General features: G+C 40.9%; 2 protein-coding genes across 8 annotated transcripts in view; one reads left to right on the top strand and one right to left on the bottom strand.

Annotated features, from left to right (window-relative positions):
- The first annotated feature begins 749 nt into the window (after positions 1-749).
- Positions 750-13636, top strand: gfral (GDNF family receptor alpha like). 3 transcript variants are annotated; one of them, XM_014180153.2, is made up of 10 exons: positions 750-890; positions 1614-1748; positions 2328-2480; positions 7095-7490; positions 10483-10548; positions 10672-11002; positions 11137-11390; positions 11686-11766; positions 11935-12013; positions 12098-13636. In XM_014180153.2, the coding sequence occupies exons 1-10, from the start codon at positions 851-853 to the stop codon at positions 12162-12164; spliced, it is 1602 nt and encodes a 533-aa protein (XP_014035628.1). In that variant the 5' UTR covers positions 750-850; the 3' UTR covers positions 12165-13636. The 3 variants fall into 3 exon arrangements, 2 of the variants coding, with proteins under 2 accessions (XP_014035628.1, XP_045566149.1); XM_045710193.1 differs by having other exon boundaries at positions 759-890; positions 1631-1748; XR_006762568.1 differs by having other exon boundaries at positions 788-890; positions 11686-11758.
- Positions 13544-14818, bottom strand: part of hmgcll1 (3-hydroxymethyl-3-methylglutaryl-CoA lyase-like 1) — a 31868-nt gene continuing 30593 nt past the window's right edge. For all 5 annotated transcript variants that reach the window (XM_014180158.2, XM_014180154.2, XM_014180156.2 and 2 more), the window contains one exon: positions 13544-14759. In XM_014180158.2, the coding sequence (XP_014035633.1) occupies positions 14655-14759 (105 nt within the window). In that variant the 3' untranslated portion in view covers positions 13544-14654. The remainder of the gene's footprint in view (positions 14760-14818) is intronic.

Raw genomic sequence — 14818 nt, 5'->3', positions numbered from 1 at the left:
ATCTGTTCATGTAAGTGATTGTTGTTTTTGATCTGTTTGAAGGTAAACATTTTAAACATTTATCATTGTTTGTTTGCTGTGCTTCTTGTAAAACAACATATTATGTATCAACATTGACCTTGTATTCATCAGACCTGGGTTCAAATACTATTTAGGGTATTTCAATTACTTCATTAAGACCAGTCATTAACCAGTCATTAACACCAGTCATTAACCAGTCATTAACACCAGCCCGTTTTCCACCAACCTCCTGTGGTTAAGAATGAACTTTGCCATGATTGACTAACCAGGTTGTGTAGGCTATTATTTAAATGGCTGAATATACCCACCTCTTACTGACCACCACTGTCCTTATCCACTAATCCTAACATTGGTAAAAGCAACCTGGAGACAGTGCTATGTGTTTTGTTATACAACTAATTTATTAGTGGTGTATATATTCCACCCTGTCCTAAACATCTTTCATTGACTGTCAGTCACCATGTGTTTGACAACTTTTAACATATTTCATTAGAATGAATTTGCATTACTACCCTGAAGATACAAGATATAAGTAACCAAGTTATTTTATTTGATAACCCAGTGCTGCATGAATAACAAGGGCATGAAATGTTTACTTTATGAGCATGAAGTTTGATCTGTGCAATCAGCCGCACCTCAAACTTTCATTCACTTATCTGTTTAACTAATCATAGTCTCAGAGGTGTAAGTACTTAGCCTAGATCCCACCTGCAAGTCTGGTTACCTTTCAACTGACGTCATAGCGATTGATACGTACCGGGGCAATCGCAGCTGCAAAGATCGGAGCTGTCCACTTGAAGAGGTACCAACCGAACGGGAAGGTGTTACCATGCCGCGAACGACAGGTGTGAAAACCGCAGCGGTAATTGGTGAGTATATAAAGTCTACCGGTAATTTGGTGTATGTTTAGCTTCTTTTTATCGAGCCTCAAGCAGATGAATAAAGGACAAGCTTTCCTTTACTACTACTTCTGTGAAACCTGACCTATGAAGATAGAATGTAGCTCCCCAATGTAGAGTAAGTAGCAAAAGTGGTCAAGTTAGAGTTATGATAATATCCATATGTTTAGTATTTGCATTTGCCAAATAAATGAGTGAATTGGCAGCCTAAATGAACTTGGTTTAAATAATGCAACACAATCTACTGGTTTAATCAACGGTGTTCCCACGTCATTTCAACTAGTAAACATCAATGTGCCGATGCTGAATGATCGTGGAAAACTGATTGAATTTGCAAAAAGTCATCAATGTAAGGGCATTAAAAAAATGTTTTTACCCAACTTTTAACCTAAATCCAATGAACTTGTGATTTTGTTTTTTTGTTGATTTTACATTAAATTAACAACTCAACAAAATGTAAATCAAAACTGGACCTTGAACTGAGGTCTGTGCCCAGTGGATAGTTTAAAGGGGAACATAAGGACTAACGTTTTGTATTCAATTTCAAGCAGTAGCCTACTTTGCAGCTTACTCAGTGTGAAATCCACTCATAAGAGAAGGATGGGGAAGGTGTTCTATCTACCAAAACATTGGTGAAGAGTTAAATTACTTTAAAGTTGTTGTATTCAAACTTTTTTTGTAAATATCTTCCAGTAATTCTTGTTTACCAGATTACCAGCACCGGGATTTCATCCAGATCCACAGGCTGTTTGGCCTTTATGGAGACGTGCATATCAGAGTCAGCTTTCTGTGAGAAATCATCTCTCAGAAACATATGTAATCCTAAAGGTAATTTTTTTTTGCTGTAAGAGATGTAATCTGTTTTATTTGATTACTGGGACTTAACCATATAGCCATTCTTTGAGTGAATAAAATACTATCAAAAGCCATGGAACATAAATTCAATTACAGTAGAGATAATGTTCGATTCCACCCCTGTGTGATATTGAGGAAACCTAATACTACTGAAGCAATAGCCTCAAGCCTATAGTCTTGTGTGGAAAATGGATTTCACACCTGCTATTGCCTGGAGCAGATGATATTGTTGTCTCAAGGAGAGGATAAATAGAACCTCAATGACTATAATTCTGGGAGCTGTAGGCTACATTATTGTGGGAAATGGATTGGACATTTACATGTCCGTCTTTGGAGTCCCACAAAGCTACATCAAACCTGCCCAGAGAAATGCTTTGTGTTTATTCTGAGATAATCAAACAATTCATTTGGCCAATTACATGGTGGGGGGTAGCCCAGCCTTGAAAAAAAAACACCTGTTGCACAGAATACATATCAGTGCCAATGTGCATCTATTTAACTGCCTTTGAAAATCCTGTTTTTCTACCTCTTCTCCTTTGTGCTCGAATCCAGATGGAAGTTGCCAAATAAAAGTCTCAAAGGTCTGTAACATGACCATCCACTCCATTGTTGACCAATATCCTACAGTGAGAGGGTGTCTGTGTGCATGGGAGGAGCCCTGTACTTCTCTGGAACTACTCACTTCACAATGCCTCCCTGAGACAGGTGCACCCATTCTCTCATACATAGTACAGATGTAGGATCTTCATTTGTTCACCCTGTTGCAGAATAACTTTTTAGTCTATTTGAGGTTTAAAAAGGCTTCTTAAGTTGATTATTTCCACTTTAAAATTTCAGACTTAATTTCCCATAAGATACATTTATCAACCCCAACAAAAACTCCCTTAATTATAATTCACATAATAATTCACATTTCCTGTTGGGGCAGGATTATTTTCCTGTTTTAGCAAACTGGCTCAAATTAACATCCTACATCTGTGCATGTTGTTTTTAGTTGTCCTATCAACATTAGTATTCTTCGTAAGGAATCAATTAACAACAAAATGAAGCAAACCTAGTACAGTAAATGTAACCCTCCTTTGGTGATACATACAGTTGAAGTTGGAAGTTTACATACACCTTAGCCAAATACATTTAAACTCAGTTTTTCACAATTCCTGACATTTAATCCTAGTAAAAGTTCCCTGTCTTAGGTCATTTAGGATCACCACTGCCACGGCTGTCTGAAGAATGGGACCAAAGCGCAGCGTGTGTATCGTTCCACATTTTATTATAACTGTGAAACTATGCAAGTCATACAAATAAACTAATGAACAAAACAACAAACCTTGACGAAGAGGCGCAACATACACTTACTCAAAATAATCTCCCACAACTCCTAGTGGGAGAAACAACTACTTAAATATGATCCCCAATTAGAGACAACAATGACCAGCTGCCTCTAATTGGAGATCATCCCAAAAAACAACAACATAGAAATACAACAACTAGCACCCCACATAGAAATACATAAACTAGACAAAAACCCCAACATAGAAAAAAGAAACTAGAACCAACATAGACATAAATAAACTAGAAAAATCCTCTGTCACACCCTGACCTACTCTACCATAGAAAAATAAAAGCTTTCTATGGTCAGGACGTGACAGTACCCCCCCCCAAAGGTGCCTACTCCGAACGCACAACCCCAAACAACAACAACAAAAAACAGGGAGGGTTAGGGTTGGTGTCTAATGTCGGTGGTGGCTCTGGTGCAGGACGAAGAACCTTCACATACCGCGGATCCTCCTGCATCGGAGGCAGTTCTGGTGCGGGACGAAGAACCCTCACATCCTGCTTATATCTGCCAGAATAGGAGGCGGCTCCGGTTCAGGGCGTAGCCCCCGCTCTGATCCCCCCGCTTTTGTGTCACCTGACCGTGGATCATCGCCGGAGGCTCTGGACTGCGGAAAATCGCCGGAGGCTCTGGACTGCGGATCATTGCCGGAGGCTCCGGACTGCAGCCCGCCGCCGGAGGCTCCGGACTGGGAGACATCGCCGGAGGCTCCGGACTGGGGCTGTCGCTGTAGGCTCCAGACTGTGGGCCGTCTCAGGAGGCTCCGGACTGTGGGCCGTCTCAGGAGGTTTCAGACTGGGAACTGTCGCCAGAAGCTCTGGACTGGGAACTGTCGCCAGAAGCTCTGGACTGGGAACTGTCGCCGGAAGCTCTGGACTGGGAACTGTCGCCGGAAGCTCCGGACTGGGAACTGTCGCCGGAAGCTCCGGACTGGGAACTGTCGCCGGAAGCTCCGGACTGGGAACTGTCACCGGAAGCTCTGGACTGGGAACTGTCGCTGGAAGCTCCGGACTGGGAATGCGCACTGGAGGCCTGATGCGTGGGGCTGGCACAGGTGGCGCCAGACTGGTTACACGCACCTCAGGGCGAGTGCGTGGAGCAGGAACAGGACACACCGGACTGGGCAGGCGCATTGGAGGCCTGATGTGTGGGGCTGGCACAGGTGGCGCCAGACTGGTAACACGCATCTCAGGGCGAGTGCGGGGAGCAGGAACAGGACACACCGGACTGGAGAGACTCACTGAAGGCCTAGTGCGTGGAGCCGGGACAGGTGGACCCAGACTGGTGACACGCACTTCAGGGCGAGTGCGAGGAGCAGTAACAGGGCGTACTGGGCTGTGGAGGCGCACTGGAGGTCTGGAGCGTAGGGCTGGCACAATCCGTCCTGGCTGGATGCTCACTTTAGCCCTGCAAGTGCGGGGCGCTGGCACAAGACGCACTGGGCTGTGAATGCGCACTGGAGACACCGTGCGTATCATCGCAAAACATGGTGCCTGACAGCTCACACGCTCCCCACGGTGAGTACGGAGAGTTGGCACAGGACGTACTGGGCTGTGAAGGCGCACTGGAGACATGGTGCGTATAGCCGGCCTCATTTGTACTGGAACTTTAACACAGTTCTTGGGATGAGTACGGGGAGCTGACTCAGGTGGCATCTGACGGCTAACATGCTCCTCAGGGAAAATGCCGTACATACTACGCCAAACCAACAGCTCTCTCTCATCACCCCCCTCCACTATCTCACAGTACTCCTCGCTCAGTCTCTCCCAATATTCCTCTTCGCTCTCAGACTCACCCTTCGGCTTCACTGACCAACCTGTGTGCCCCCCCCAAAAAAATGTCTTGGGGCTGCCTCTCGTGCTTCTATCGTTGCCGTGCTAGTTCCTCATATTGTCACCGCTCTGCTCTCGCTGCTTTAATCTCCTCCTTCGGACGGCGATACTCCCCGGCCTGCCTCCAGGGTCCTTTCCCGTCCAGGATTTCCTCCCATGTCCATTTGTCCTGACCACGCTGCTTGGTCCTTTGTTGGTGGGAGATTCTGTCACGGCTGTCTGAAGAATGGGACCAAAGCGCAGCGTGTGTATCGTTCCAAATTGTATTATAACTGTGAAACTATGCAAGACATACAAATAAACTAATGAACAAAACAACAAACCGTGATGAAGAGGTGCAACATACACTTACTCAAAATAATCTCCCACAACTCCTAGTGGGAGAAACAACAACTTAAATATGATCCCCAATTAGAGACAACGATGATCATCACAAAAAACAACAACATAGAAATACAACAACTAGAACCTCACATAGAAATACATAAACTAGACAAAACCCCCAACATAGAAAAATAAACTAGAACCAACATAGACATAAATAAACTAGACAAAACCCTCTGTTACACCCTGACCTACTCTACCATAGAAAAATAAAAGCTTTTTATGGTCAGGACGTGACAACCACTTTATTTTAAGAATGTGAAATGTCAGAATAATAGCAGAGACAATGATTTATTTCAGCTTTAATTTCTTTCATCAATTTCCCAGTGGGTCAGAAGTTTACATGCACTCAATTTGTATTTGGTAGCATTGCCTTTAAATTGTTTAACTTGGGTCAAATGTTTCAGTTAGCCTTCCACAAGCTTCCCACAATAAATTGGGTGAATTTTGCCCATTCCTCCTGACAGAGCTGGTGTAACTGAATCAGGTTTGTAGGCCTCCTTGCTCGCACACACTTTTTCAGTTCTTCCCACAAATGTTCTATGGGATTGAGGTCAGGGCTTTGGGATGCCCACTCAAATACCTTGACTTTGTTGTCCTTAAGCCATGTTGCCACAACTTTGGAAGTATGCTTGGGGTCATTGTCCATTTGGAAGACCCATTTGCAACCAAGCTTTAACTTTCTGACTAATGTCTTGAGATGTTGCTTCAATATATCCACATAATTTTCCTACCTCATGATGCCATCTATTTTATGAAGTGTACCAGTCCCTCCTGCAGCAAAGCACCCCCACAACATGATGCTGCCACCCCCGTTCTTCACGGTTGGGATGGTGTTCTTCGGCTTGCAAGCATCCCCCTTTTTCCTCTGAACATAACGATGGTCGTTATGGCCAAACAGTTCTATTTTTGTTTCATCAGACCGGAGGACATTTCTCCAAAAAGTACAATCTTTGTCCCCATGTTCAGTTGCAAACCGTAATCTGGCATTTTTATGGCGGTTTTGGAGCAGTGGCTTCTTCCTTGCTGAGCGGCCTTTCAGGTTATGTCGATATAGGGCTCATTTTACTGTGGCTATAGATACTTTTGTACCGGTTTCCCCCAGCATCTTTTTGCACCAAAGTACGTTCATCTCTAGGAGACAGAATGCGTCTCCTTCCTGAGCGGTATGACGGCTGCATGGTCCCATGGTGTTTGTACTTGCGTACTATTGTTTGTACAGATGAACGTGGTACCTTCAGTTATTTGGAAATTGTTCCCAAGGATGAACCAGAATTGTGGAGGTCTCCAATTATTTTTCTGAGGTCTTGGCTGATTTCTTTTGATTTTCCCATGATGTCAAGCAAAGAGGCACTGAGCTTGAAGGTAGGCCTTGAAATACATCCACAGGTACACCTCCAATTGACTGAAATTATGTCAATTAGCCTATCAGAAGCTTCTAAAGCCATGACATAATTTTCTGGAATTTTCCAAGCTGTTTAATGGCACAGTCAACTTAGTGTATGTAAACTTCTGACCCACTGGAATTGTGATACTGTGAATTATAAGTGAAATAATCTGTCTGTAAACAATTGTTGGAAAAATTACTTGTGTCATGCACAAAGCAGATGTCCTAACCGACTTGCCAAAACTATAGTTTGTTAATAAGAAATTTGTGGAGTGGTTGAAAAACGAGTTTTAATGACTCCATCCTAAGTGTATGTAAACTTCCGACTTCAACTGTACATTACATGTCCCTTTTACATTACAATGCATCTGTATTTGTAGATGGTCAAGCCCTGAGCAGCTCTGTTAGACCCCGCTGGAATCCTATGGAGGAACAATCAATAACCACCAGAGATAGCTGTCTCTCTGCTCTTCATAGTTGCCAGAAGTCTCATCACTGTGCATTAGTGTATAAGAAGTTGAAGGACTCATGCCAGAAAAGAAAAAAACAGTGCAACTCTTCAAGCTCTCAGGGCCACTGTCTGTCATTGTGGATGGAACTCCAGAGCACCTCTCTGTCTAATTGTACATGCGCCCTGAGCAGAAGAAAGTGCCAAAGGATATGGAGTGTCGTGAACAACAACTCCTGCATTCAGAATGCACTGGAGGCATTGGCTTCAACGGGTCTACATGATTTAAAGGACAGGTCAAATACAAGAAAGAAGTTAATTGGTAATGGTAAGACTCATTTTATCTCCTGTAATTTACAGGGTATTGATCAACTTTTATTTATTTTTAAAATGGACATAGGTACAGTACCAGTCAAACGTTTGACATATCTACTCATTCATGGGTTTTTCTTTACTATTTTATACATTGTAGAATAATAGTGAAGACATCAAAAATATGACATAACACATATGGAATCATGGAGTCACCAAAAAAGTGTTGAACAAATCAAAATATATTTTATATTTGTGATTCTTCAAAGTAGCCAAAGTACCCTTTGCCTTGATTACCGCTTTGCACGCTTTTGGCATTCTCTCAACCAGCTTCATGAGGAATGCTTTTCCAACAGTCTTGAAGGAGTTCCCACATATGCTAAGCACTTGTTGGCTGCTTTTCCTTCACTCTGCAGTCCAACTCATCCCAAACATCTCAATTGTGTTGAGAGCGGGTGATTGTGGAAGCCAGGTCATCTGATGCAGCACTCCATCACTCTCCTTCTTGGTCAAATAGCCCTTACACAGCCTGGAGGTGTGTTGGGTCATAGTCCTGTTGAAATCAAATTATTGTCCCAATAAGCGCAAACCAGATCGGATGGCGTATCGCTGCAGAATGATGTGGTTGCCATGCTGGTTAAGTGTGCCTTGAATTCTAATTAAATCACTGACAGTGTCACCAGTAAAGCACTCCCATACTATCACATCTCCTCCTCCATGCTTCATGGTGGGAACTACACATCCGTTCAATTACTCTGCACACTGTGGTTGGAACCAAAAATCTCAAATTTGGACTCATCAGACCAAAGGACAGATTTCCACCGGTCTAATGTCCATTGCTCATCTTTTTCTTGGCCCAAGCAAGTCTCTTGTTCTTATTGGTGTCCTTTAGTAGTGGTTTCTTTGCAACAATTTGACCATGAAGTCTTGATTCACGCAGTCTCCTCTGAACAGTTGATGATGACACCTGTCTGTGAAGCATTTATTTGGGCTGCAATCTGAGGTGCAGTTACCTCTAATGAACTTATCCTCTGCAGCAGAGGTAACTCTGTGTCTTCCTTTCCTGTGGCAGTCTTCATGAGAGCCAGTTTCATCATAGCGCTTGATGGTTTTTGCGACTGCACTTGAAGAAACTTTCAAAGTTCTTGAAAGTTGACTGACCTTCATGTCTTAAAGTAATGATGGACTGTCGTTTCTCTTTGCTTATTTGAACTGTTCTTGCCATAATATGGACTTGGTATTTTACCAAATAGAGCTATCTTCTGTATACCAACCCTACCTTGTGACAACACAACTGATGTCTTCACTATTAACTGATGTCTTCACTATTATTCTACTATGTAGAAAATAGTAAAAATAAAGAAAAACACTGGAATGAGTAGGTGAGTCCAAACTTTTGACTGGTACTGTATAAGAGGCTGGATTTATATTGTTTTTGAATCTTTGTCCCACCCATATAGCACAATAAAAAACATGAGCTGGCGCACACCCAGAAAAATGTGTTTGTGTGGAGGTGCTGACTAATGGCGAATAAACTATAAACTATCAAAATAGTCGCGCACTCCATATATAAACTCCCAGTAATTTATTGGGTATTTACCAACGTTTCAGCATCACTGTACCTTCTTCAGGGTAATGTCATGAATACTTGAACCAGGTTATGTAGACAAACAGTGCAATTAGTGTAACTAATGACAATAGTGAGGGGTGTGTCATAGTGATTAAGTTAATTAGAATTAATTACTGAAACTGTTAAAAAACAATAGTTTATGGCATATTAAATATATTAGGCTATTGTTCTCATGTAGAAACATAATTAAATATTTTACATAATATTAGCATCAACATACATTTTTGTTTAATTCAAATTCACATATTTCATTATTTCGTATTTCATTTCATATTTGTCACATGTAATCTATTGGTTCAACCATAATGCATAATAAGCATCATCAACAGGGGGAACATATTAGGTGTATGCTAATAAGCCGTAGAAAGAATATATCAATTTCTAAGACTTGTTCATACAATAAAGAATTGTTCATAAGGGCCTGAGATCAAAGTCAATATTCAGACCACTAGGGGTCAATATTTTTAGACAGGATATCCGGTAAGCCTCCCTTCGTAGTAGTGGGATCTCAATGTTACTATCTCTCCTTGGTAGAGCAACATGCTCAATGCCTGTACATTTGAGGGAGGAGATTGGATGGTTAGCTTCAACAATGTGAGCTGCTACTGGATAGTCAATGTTCTTTCACCTGATTGAGCTGCGGTGTTCAGCTATGCTCTGTTTTAATTGTCTTTTCGTTTGTCCTACGTAGGCTTTTCCACATGAACAGGTGATGAGATAGATTACTCCCTTGGTCTTGCATGAGATGATACCCCTAACAGGGATTTTTCCACCTGTATGTGGGTGTCTGAAGAAGGATGTTTTTATAGTGCTATTGCACTGTGCGCATGAGCCACATTTGTAGTTCCCATTTGGAAAGGGTGTCAAGAGTATCTGAGTGGGCTCAGGGGGTATGTCAGATCTCACCAAACTATCTCCAATATTGCGACCACGCTTATAGACCACCATTGGGGGTTCCTTGAAGAGGTGTGTGATTTTCTTATCTAATTGCAGAATATGCCAGTGCTTTTTCAGGATTGCTTTCATTTTCTCCGAACTCTTGGTGTACTTGGTGCAAAAGACGGTTGCGTTGTTTTTCTTCTTTGGCTGAGTTTTTAGTTATTCCTCTCTTGGTTTTTGAGATATTTTCATCATTGCAGCATCAAGAGTTTTGTCCTTGTAGCCTCTCATTTTGAATTGATCTGTCATTTTTTTAGCCTTGCTGTCAAAATCTGTCTGGTGGCCACAGATTCCTTTAACCCTGCATAACTGGCTATATGGTAGACCATTCTAGATGGCAAGAGGATGCATACTATCCACACATAGCAGGGTATTGCGGTCTGTGGGCGTTGTGTATAAGTCTGTGTGTAATGCATTATTCTCTTTGATGATCTATTAGTCCATATAGCACAACAGAAGAAGAGTTCAACTGTGGATTGGAAAAGTAGCAGTCTGAAAGAATACGGTAATGAATTTGTTGTCCTCGTGTTCATACATTTAGAACACAGTTAGACGTTTATAACTATTTATGTTACTGGAGATATTGTAGTTTGGGCTATAAACAGTATAACTGACTCTTATTTTTCAGTTCATGACATTGATGGGTCCTGTTTGCAACAGATGACAATCTGCCTCCATGATGATGTCTGCAACAGGCGGATGGTTCCTCTTGTGCAGACGTGTTCGGCAAAGCAATGCAACAGCACTCACTGTCGACAGGTCACTCAACAGCTCTACGCTGGTCTGCCATACAACATCGCAGAGATGTTCGTCCTCTGTGAATGTGACCCAGGCGATCCGGACTGTCTGCATATGAAGGAGGGTCTGCACAGTGGCACATGTGGAGAACATTTGGAGGACGCCAGGACCCAAATCTGTCTGGAAATCTTTGACAACTGCCTGGGGGAGGTGCTCTGCAGGTTTGTATTGGACAATCGCTATACAACATTTCTATAAGTCTGCAGGGGATTTTGCTGATGTTTTCATGTAGACATTGAAGTGCCTGCCTGGGTCTTTTTGCTGTATGATTTATTCTATAAATATAAATGAATAGGAACCGTCTGGAAGCTCTCCTATCAAACTGCTGGGAGACTGAAGACACACCATGCAGTGATCTTGCTATGGATGAATGCACTAGTCTTCTGGATCCTGCTCTTATTCTCGGAGGAGATGCAAAGTGCAGAATGGCTTTGATTGCTACCATGGGAACAACACTTCAGCATCCCTGTACGTGTGATGGACTTCACAACAAAGACCTATTCAAGTGCAACATGATGCGTGAAGTACTTCACAACCGAACACATTTTAGTGAGTGACGTCCACAGTCATTAACTACAACACTACTTATTGGATTATTTATACGGTGAAGTCTTTTCCCCAATGGATGTGTTTATTACATTTACATTTGACATTTGAGTCATTTAGCAGACACTCATATACAGAGCCACTTACATTAGTGTATTCATCTTAAGATAACTAAGTACATTTTCTCTCAACAATGAAGTTATCAGCAAAGTCAGTGGGGGGAGTGGGGCAAATAGTTTGTGTTTCAGATAAAAAAAATGATGGCTGAAAACCTAACTGTTTTTAAAATGTATTTCAGTGTCACCAGTGAAGAAAGAAAGTACTCCTTATGTGCCACCTCCAATGAGTGAATCAGGATCAGGATATGAATGGTTGAGTGGTAATGTTTTAAGTTATCCTTCAACTGTAATGCTAAATGTCAGCACTGTAATGGTTGTTGAATACAGCACTGTAATGTCAGCACTGTATTCAAAATGGTATTGAGACAGTCAAATCAATTGACATCCACCATGAGAGCTTCCAATTAAAGTGCATTTTGTTTTTTCAGATCAACTGTTGTATGTTTTTGCGTACATACTGCTTGTTGCAGTAGTACTGTTGGGAGTCATGATTGTTTTTCACATACGGTAAGTAAGTATACATTAATAATAGATGCGGGGTAGAATGCTTAAACAATGCAATTGTTTGATACATTGCTTTTTTTCTCATAGGACGCACAGAGGGAACGAAAAGCCCCAATTTCACCCTCCTGATAAAAATTGCGTTGTAATATTCTGACCTTGACACTCAAACACGCATGTATCTGTGTATATATTGTGCATATGATTATGGTACAGTATGCAATGGTATATGTCTGATAATGCAGAACCTGCATTTTCTGATCTAATTTAGATTTATTGGTATCAAACGGCTTTTTGAAAATACTATTTTATCAACATTTACTTAGCTACTTATACTAATATGTCAAAACATGAGTCTGTTTTAAGATAATTTTGTACAATTAAAACAAATGTACGGCCATAAGCCATTTCTGCTATCCTTGCTTGTGTGAGTGTCTGAACACAGTGGCGTGGTTTATGTGATAACTCCTGGAAAAAGCTGATAGCGCTCTAGTAACTGGTACACAACACAGGCAGTAAGGGACATTATACAACTGGTTATGTCAACAAGGCAATGATGGTCAAATATTGACTCATCCCTTTTAAGTGAGGATTTTTTCTTGCCTCTATTGTCACTCCAATGCTGTAGAGCTGATTCAGCCTTCTTATAAGAAAACATATCTATATATTTTTTACGGCCTTGTAACCATCCTGTTTCCCCAAGGGAGCAAAGACAACAAGATCTTTGTTGTATTTTCACATGTGCAATGTATTACCAGTAACCAACATTAGTTAATTATATTAGCATTATGCTAGCTGGCTATACAGAACGTGTTAGAGAATTGCATAATTAGGTTGATATATGATGGCTAACGTTGCTATGTAGCAGATGTTTATGTTTAAGGTCACGTCTATGACCTGTCTCAAGTCTGATATGATGCATTGCTTTGTCATGTCCCCCTTTTCATTGAACCTCAACACCTTAATCCAGATGTCTACAAAATTGATGATGTGTTTACTTAAGCCCTCCACAAGCAATGGGAATTTTGTATTTTTTAACATTCATAAAATATACTGGTAATGTGTGACAAAAACTTTATTGTGTGTTTAAGCCTGTGATACTCTCCCAGTAAGATATTTAAAGGTTAACAACTGTTTGGATTTATCTCAAGTAAAATAATATTTTAAGTAATACAATATTGTCACAAGATAATAACAAAGCTAGGCCTTGATTTTTGGGAAATGTTGGGCTGAAGGGGCCGGTAGATGATTAGATAAATATTAGATATGCAGGCAGCACTGTAGGCAAACATTGAAAGCTTAGAATGTCATGTGTAATCTGAAACCTACTGTAGTCTAGCTCTTTAACTGTAAACAATTTTGTTTAATCAACCTTTATTATCTTTATGTAGTAAACATGTTGGATTCACAGTGGTTTGCCAGAACACTCTTCAGTTTTTTTTCTGTTTATATTTCCTCCAATCCAACTACAATATAAAAGGGATACTATTATTAATGTTATCTTGGTTTTCTAACAAATCAGACTTACTCAACCACCCTTTTTAAATAACTTTTTATTTAATGTATAATATAAATGTTGCTTCCTATTGCAAGATGAACCCATAGAATAAAGTCACTACATACATTGAATATATTTCTTCTTATTATGGAGCTTTGTCACATAATACTTCACATTGAACTGCATTCATTACTATTACTATTGAAATGCAAATTAATAAAATAATTTACTTGTGTATATTGACATTTTGTGAGGCGTTTTAAAAGGAGTACAGTCTAGTGGAAGGGAGGTTAAATACTTTGTTATACAACAAAGTTCATGATATTGTTCGGTGTTCTTAGAGATGCTGTATGATCAGAAGGCCTACTTCAACTAAAATAAACGGTTAAGAGGCTTCTCCAGGTAAAATACATTTGACCCCTCTGACTATTGCACATACAATAGGTCGACATAAAGCTGCCGCCTACTGTGCTTTTAACTCTACAGAATAAAATGAATGGTCGTAACCATCTAGATGGTTTTGAATGGGGTCATGCACTGGTGAGGATGAATTGTGTTACTATTATTTGTTTTACTCTGCATCGTTGTGAAGGGCTCGTAAGCAAGAATTTCACTGTAGTCTATACCAGTATTTGGCACATGACAAATAACATTTGCTTTGAAGAGAGAAAAAACGAATCAATATTTTACATGTGGAGACAGGCAGACTTCCATGTTAATAGAGCACAGACTTGAAAATACATGTTGAGGGAGAGAAATACATTTTGAGGGAGACAATGATCGACGCTCACTGGTTTAAAACCCAGCAGGACTCCTGCTGAGCTGGAAATGAATGGGAAGAGACCCCCACAGAAACACCATGAATAACTTTCACAACTTAGTGAGGAGTCATCTCTATCTTTCACCTCCTGCCAGACAGTCTATACGTGATAACTGGAAGAGGTTTTTTGGTTAAAAAAGTTCAGTTATTTCTTGAATTTAAGTAGGCCTTATCCAGCAACGTTTTAATAAAGTGCCTCTGCTAAATGGCCATCAATTTTGGTTTAAAAAAAAATGTATATTGCACTTTGTATAGCATCGTTGGCTATCTATATGCAGCATCAGCAGGACAAAACACTGCTAAAGGTCTTTATCTTCTTCTTGTATCAATCACGAGGAGTTGCTTCTTGCTTGGGCTACCTTGGAGTTGGTCTTGCGCTTTAAGGCTTTGCAGATGAAATCACCTGCCTCTATTACCTTGGAGAGATCGACTCCCTGGAATGAAAGAAACAATGGATCAAAGAAGCAGGAATGGTACCCTGCCAGCAGGGGGA

The sequence above is a fragment of the Salmo salar genome, chromosome ssa28, assembly GCF_905237065.1.
Source record: "Salmo salar chromosome ssa28, Ssal_v3.1, whole genome shotgun sequence".
In the NCBI taxonomy this organism is placed as follows: domain Eukaryota; kingdom Metazoa; phylum Chordata; class Actinopteri; order Salmoniformes; family Salmonidae; genus Salmo; species Salmo salar.
The sequence above is the reverse complement of the archived record's forward strand: the minus strand, read 5'-3'. Positions and strand labels throughout refer to the sequence as shown.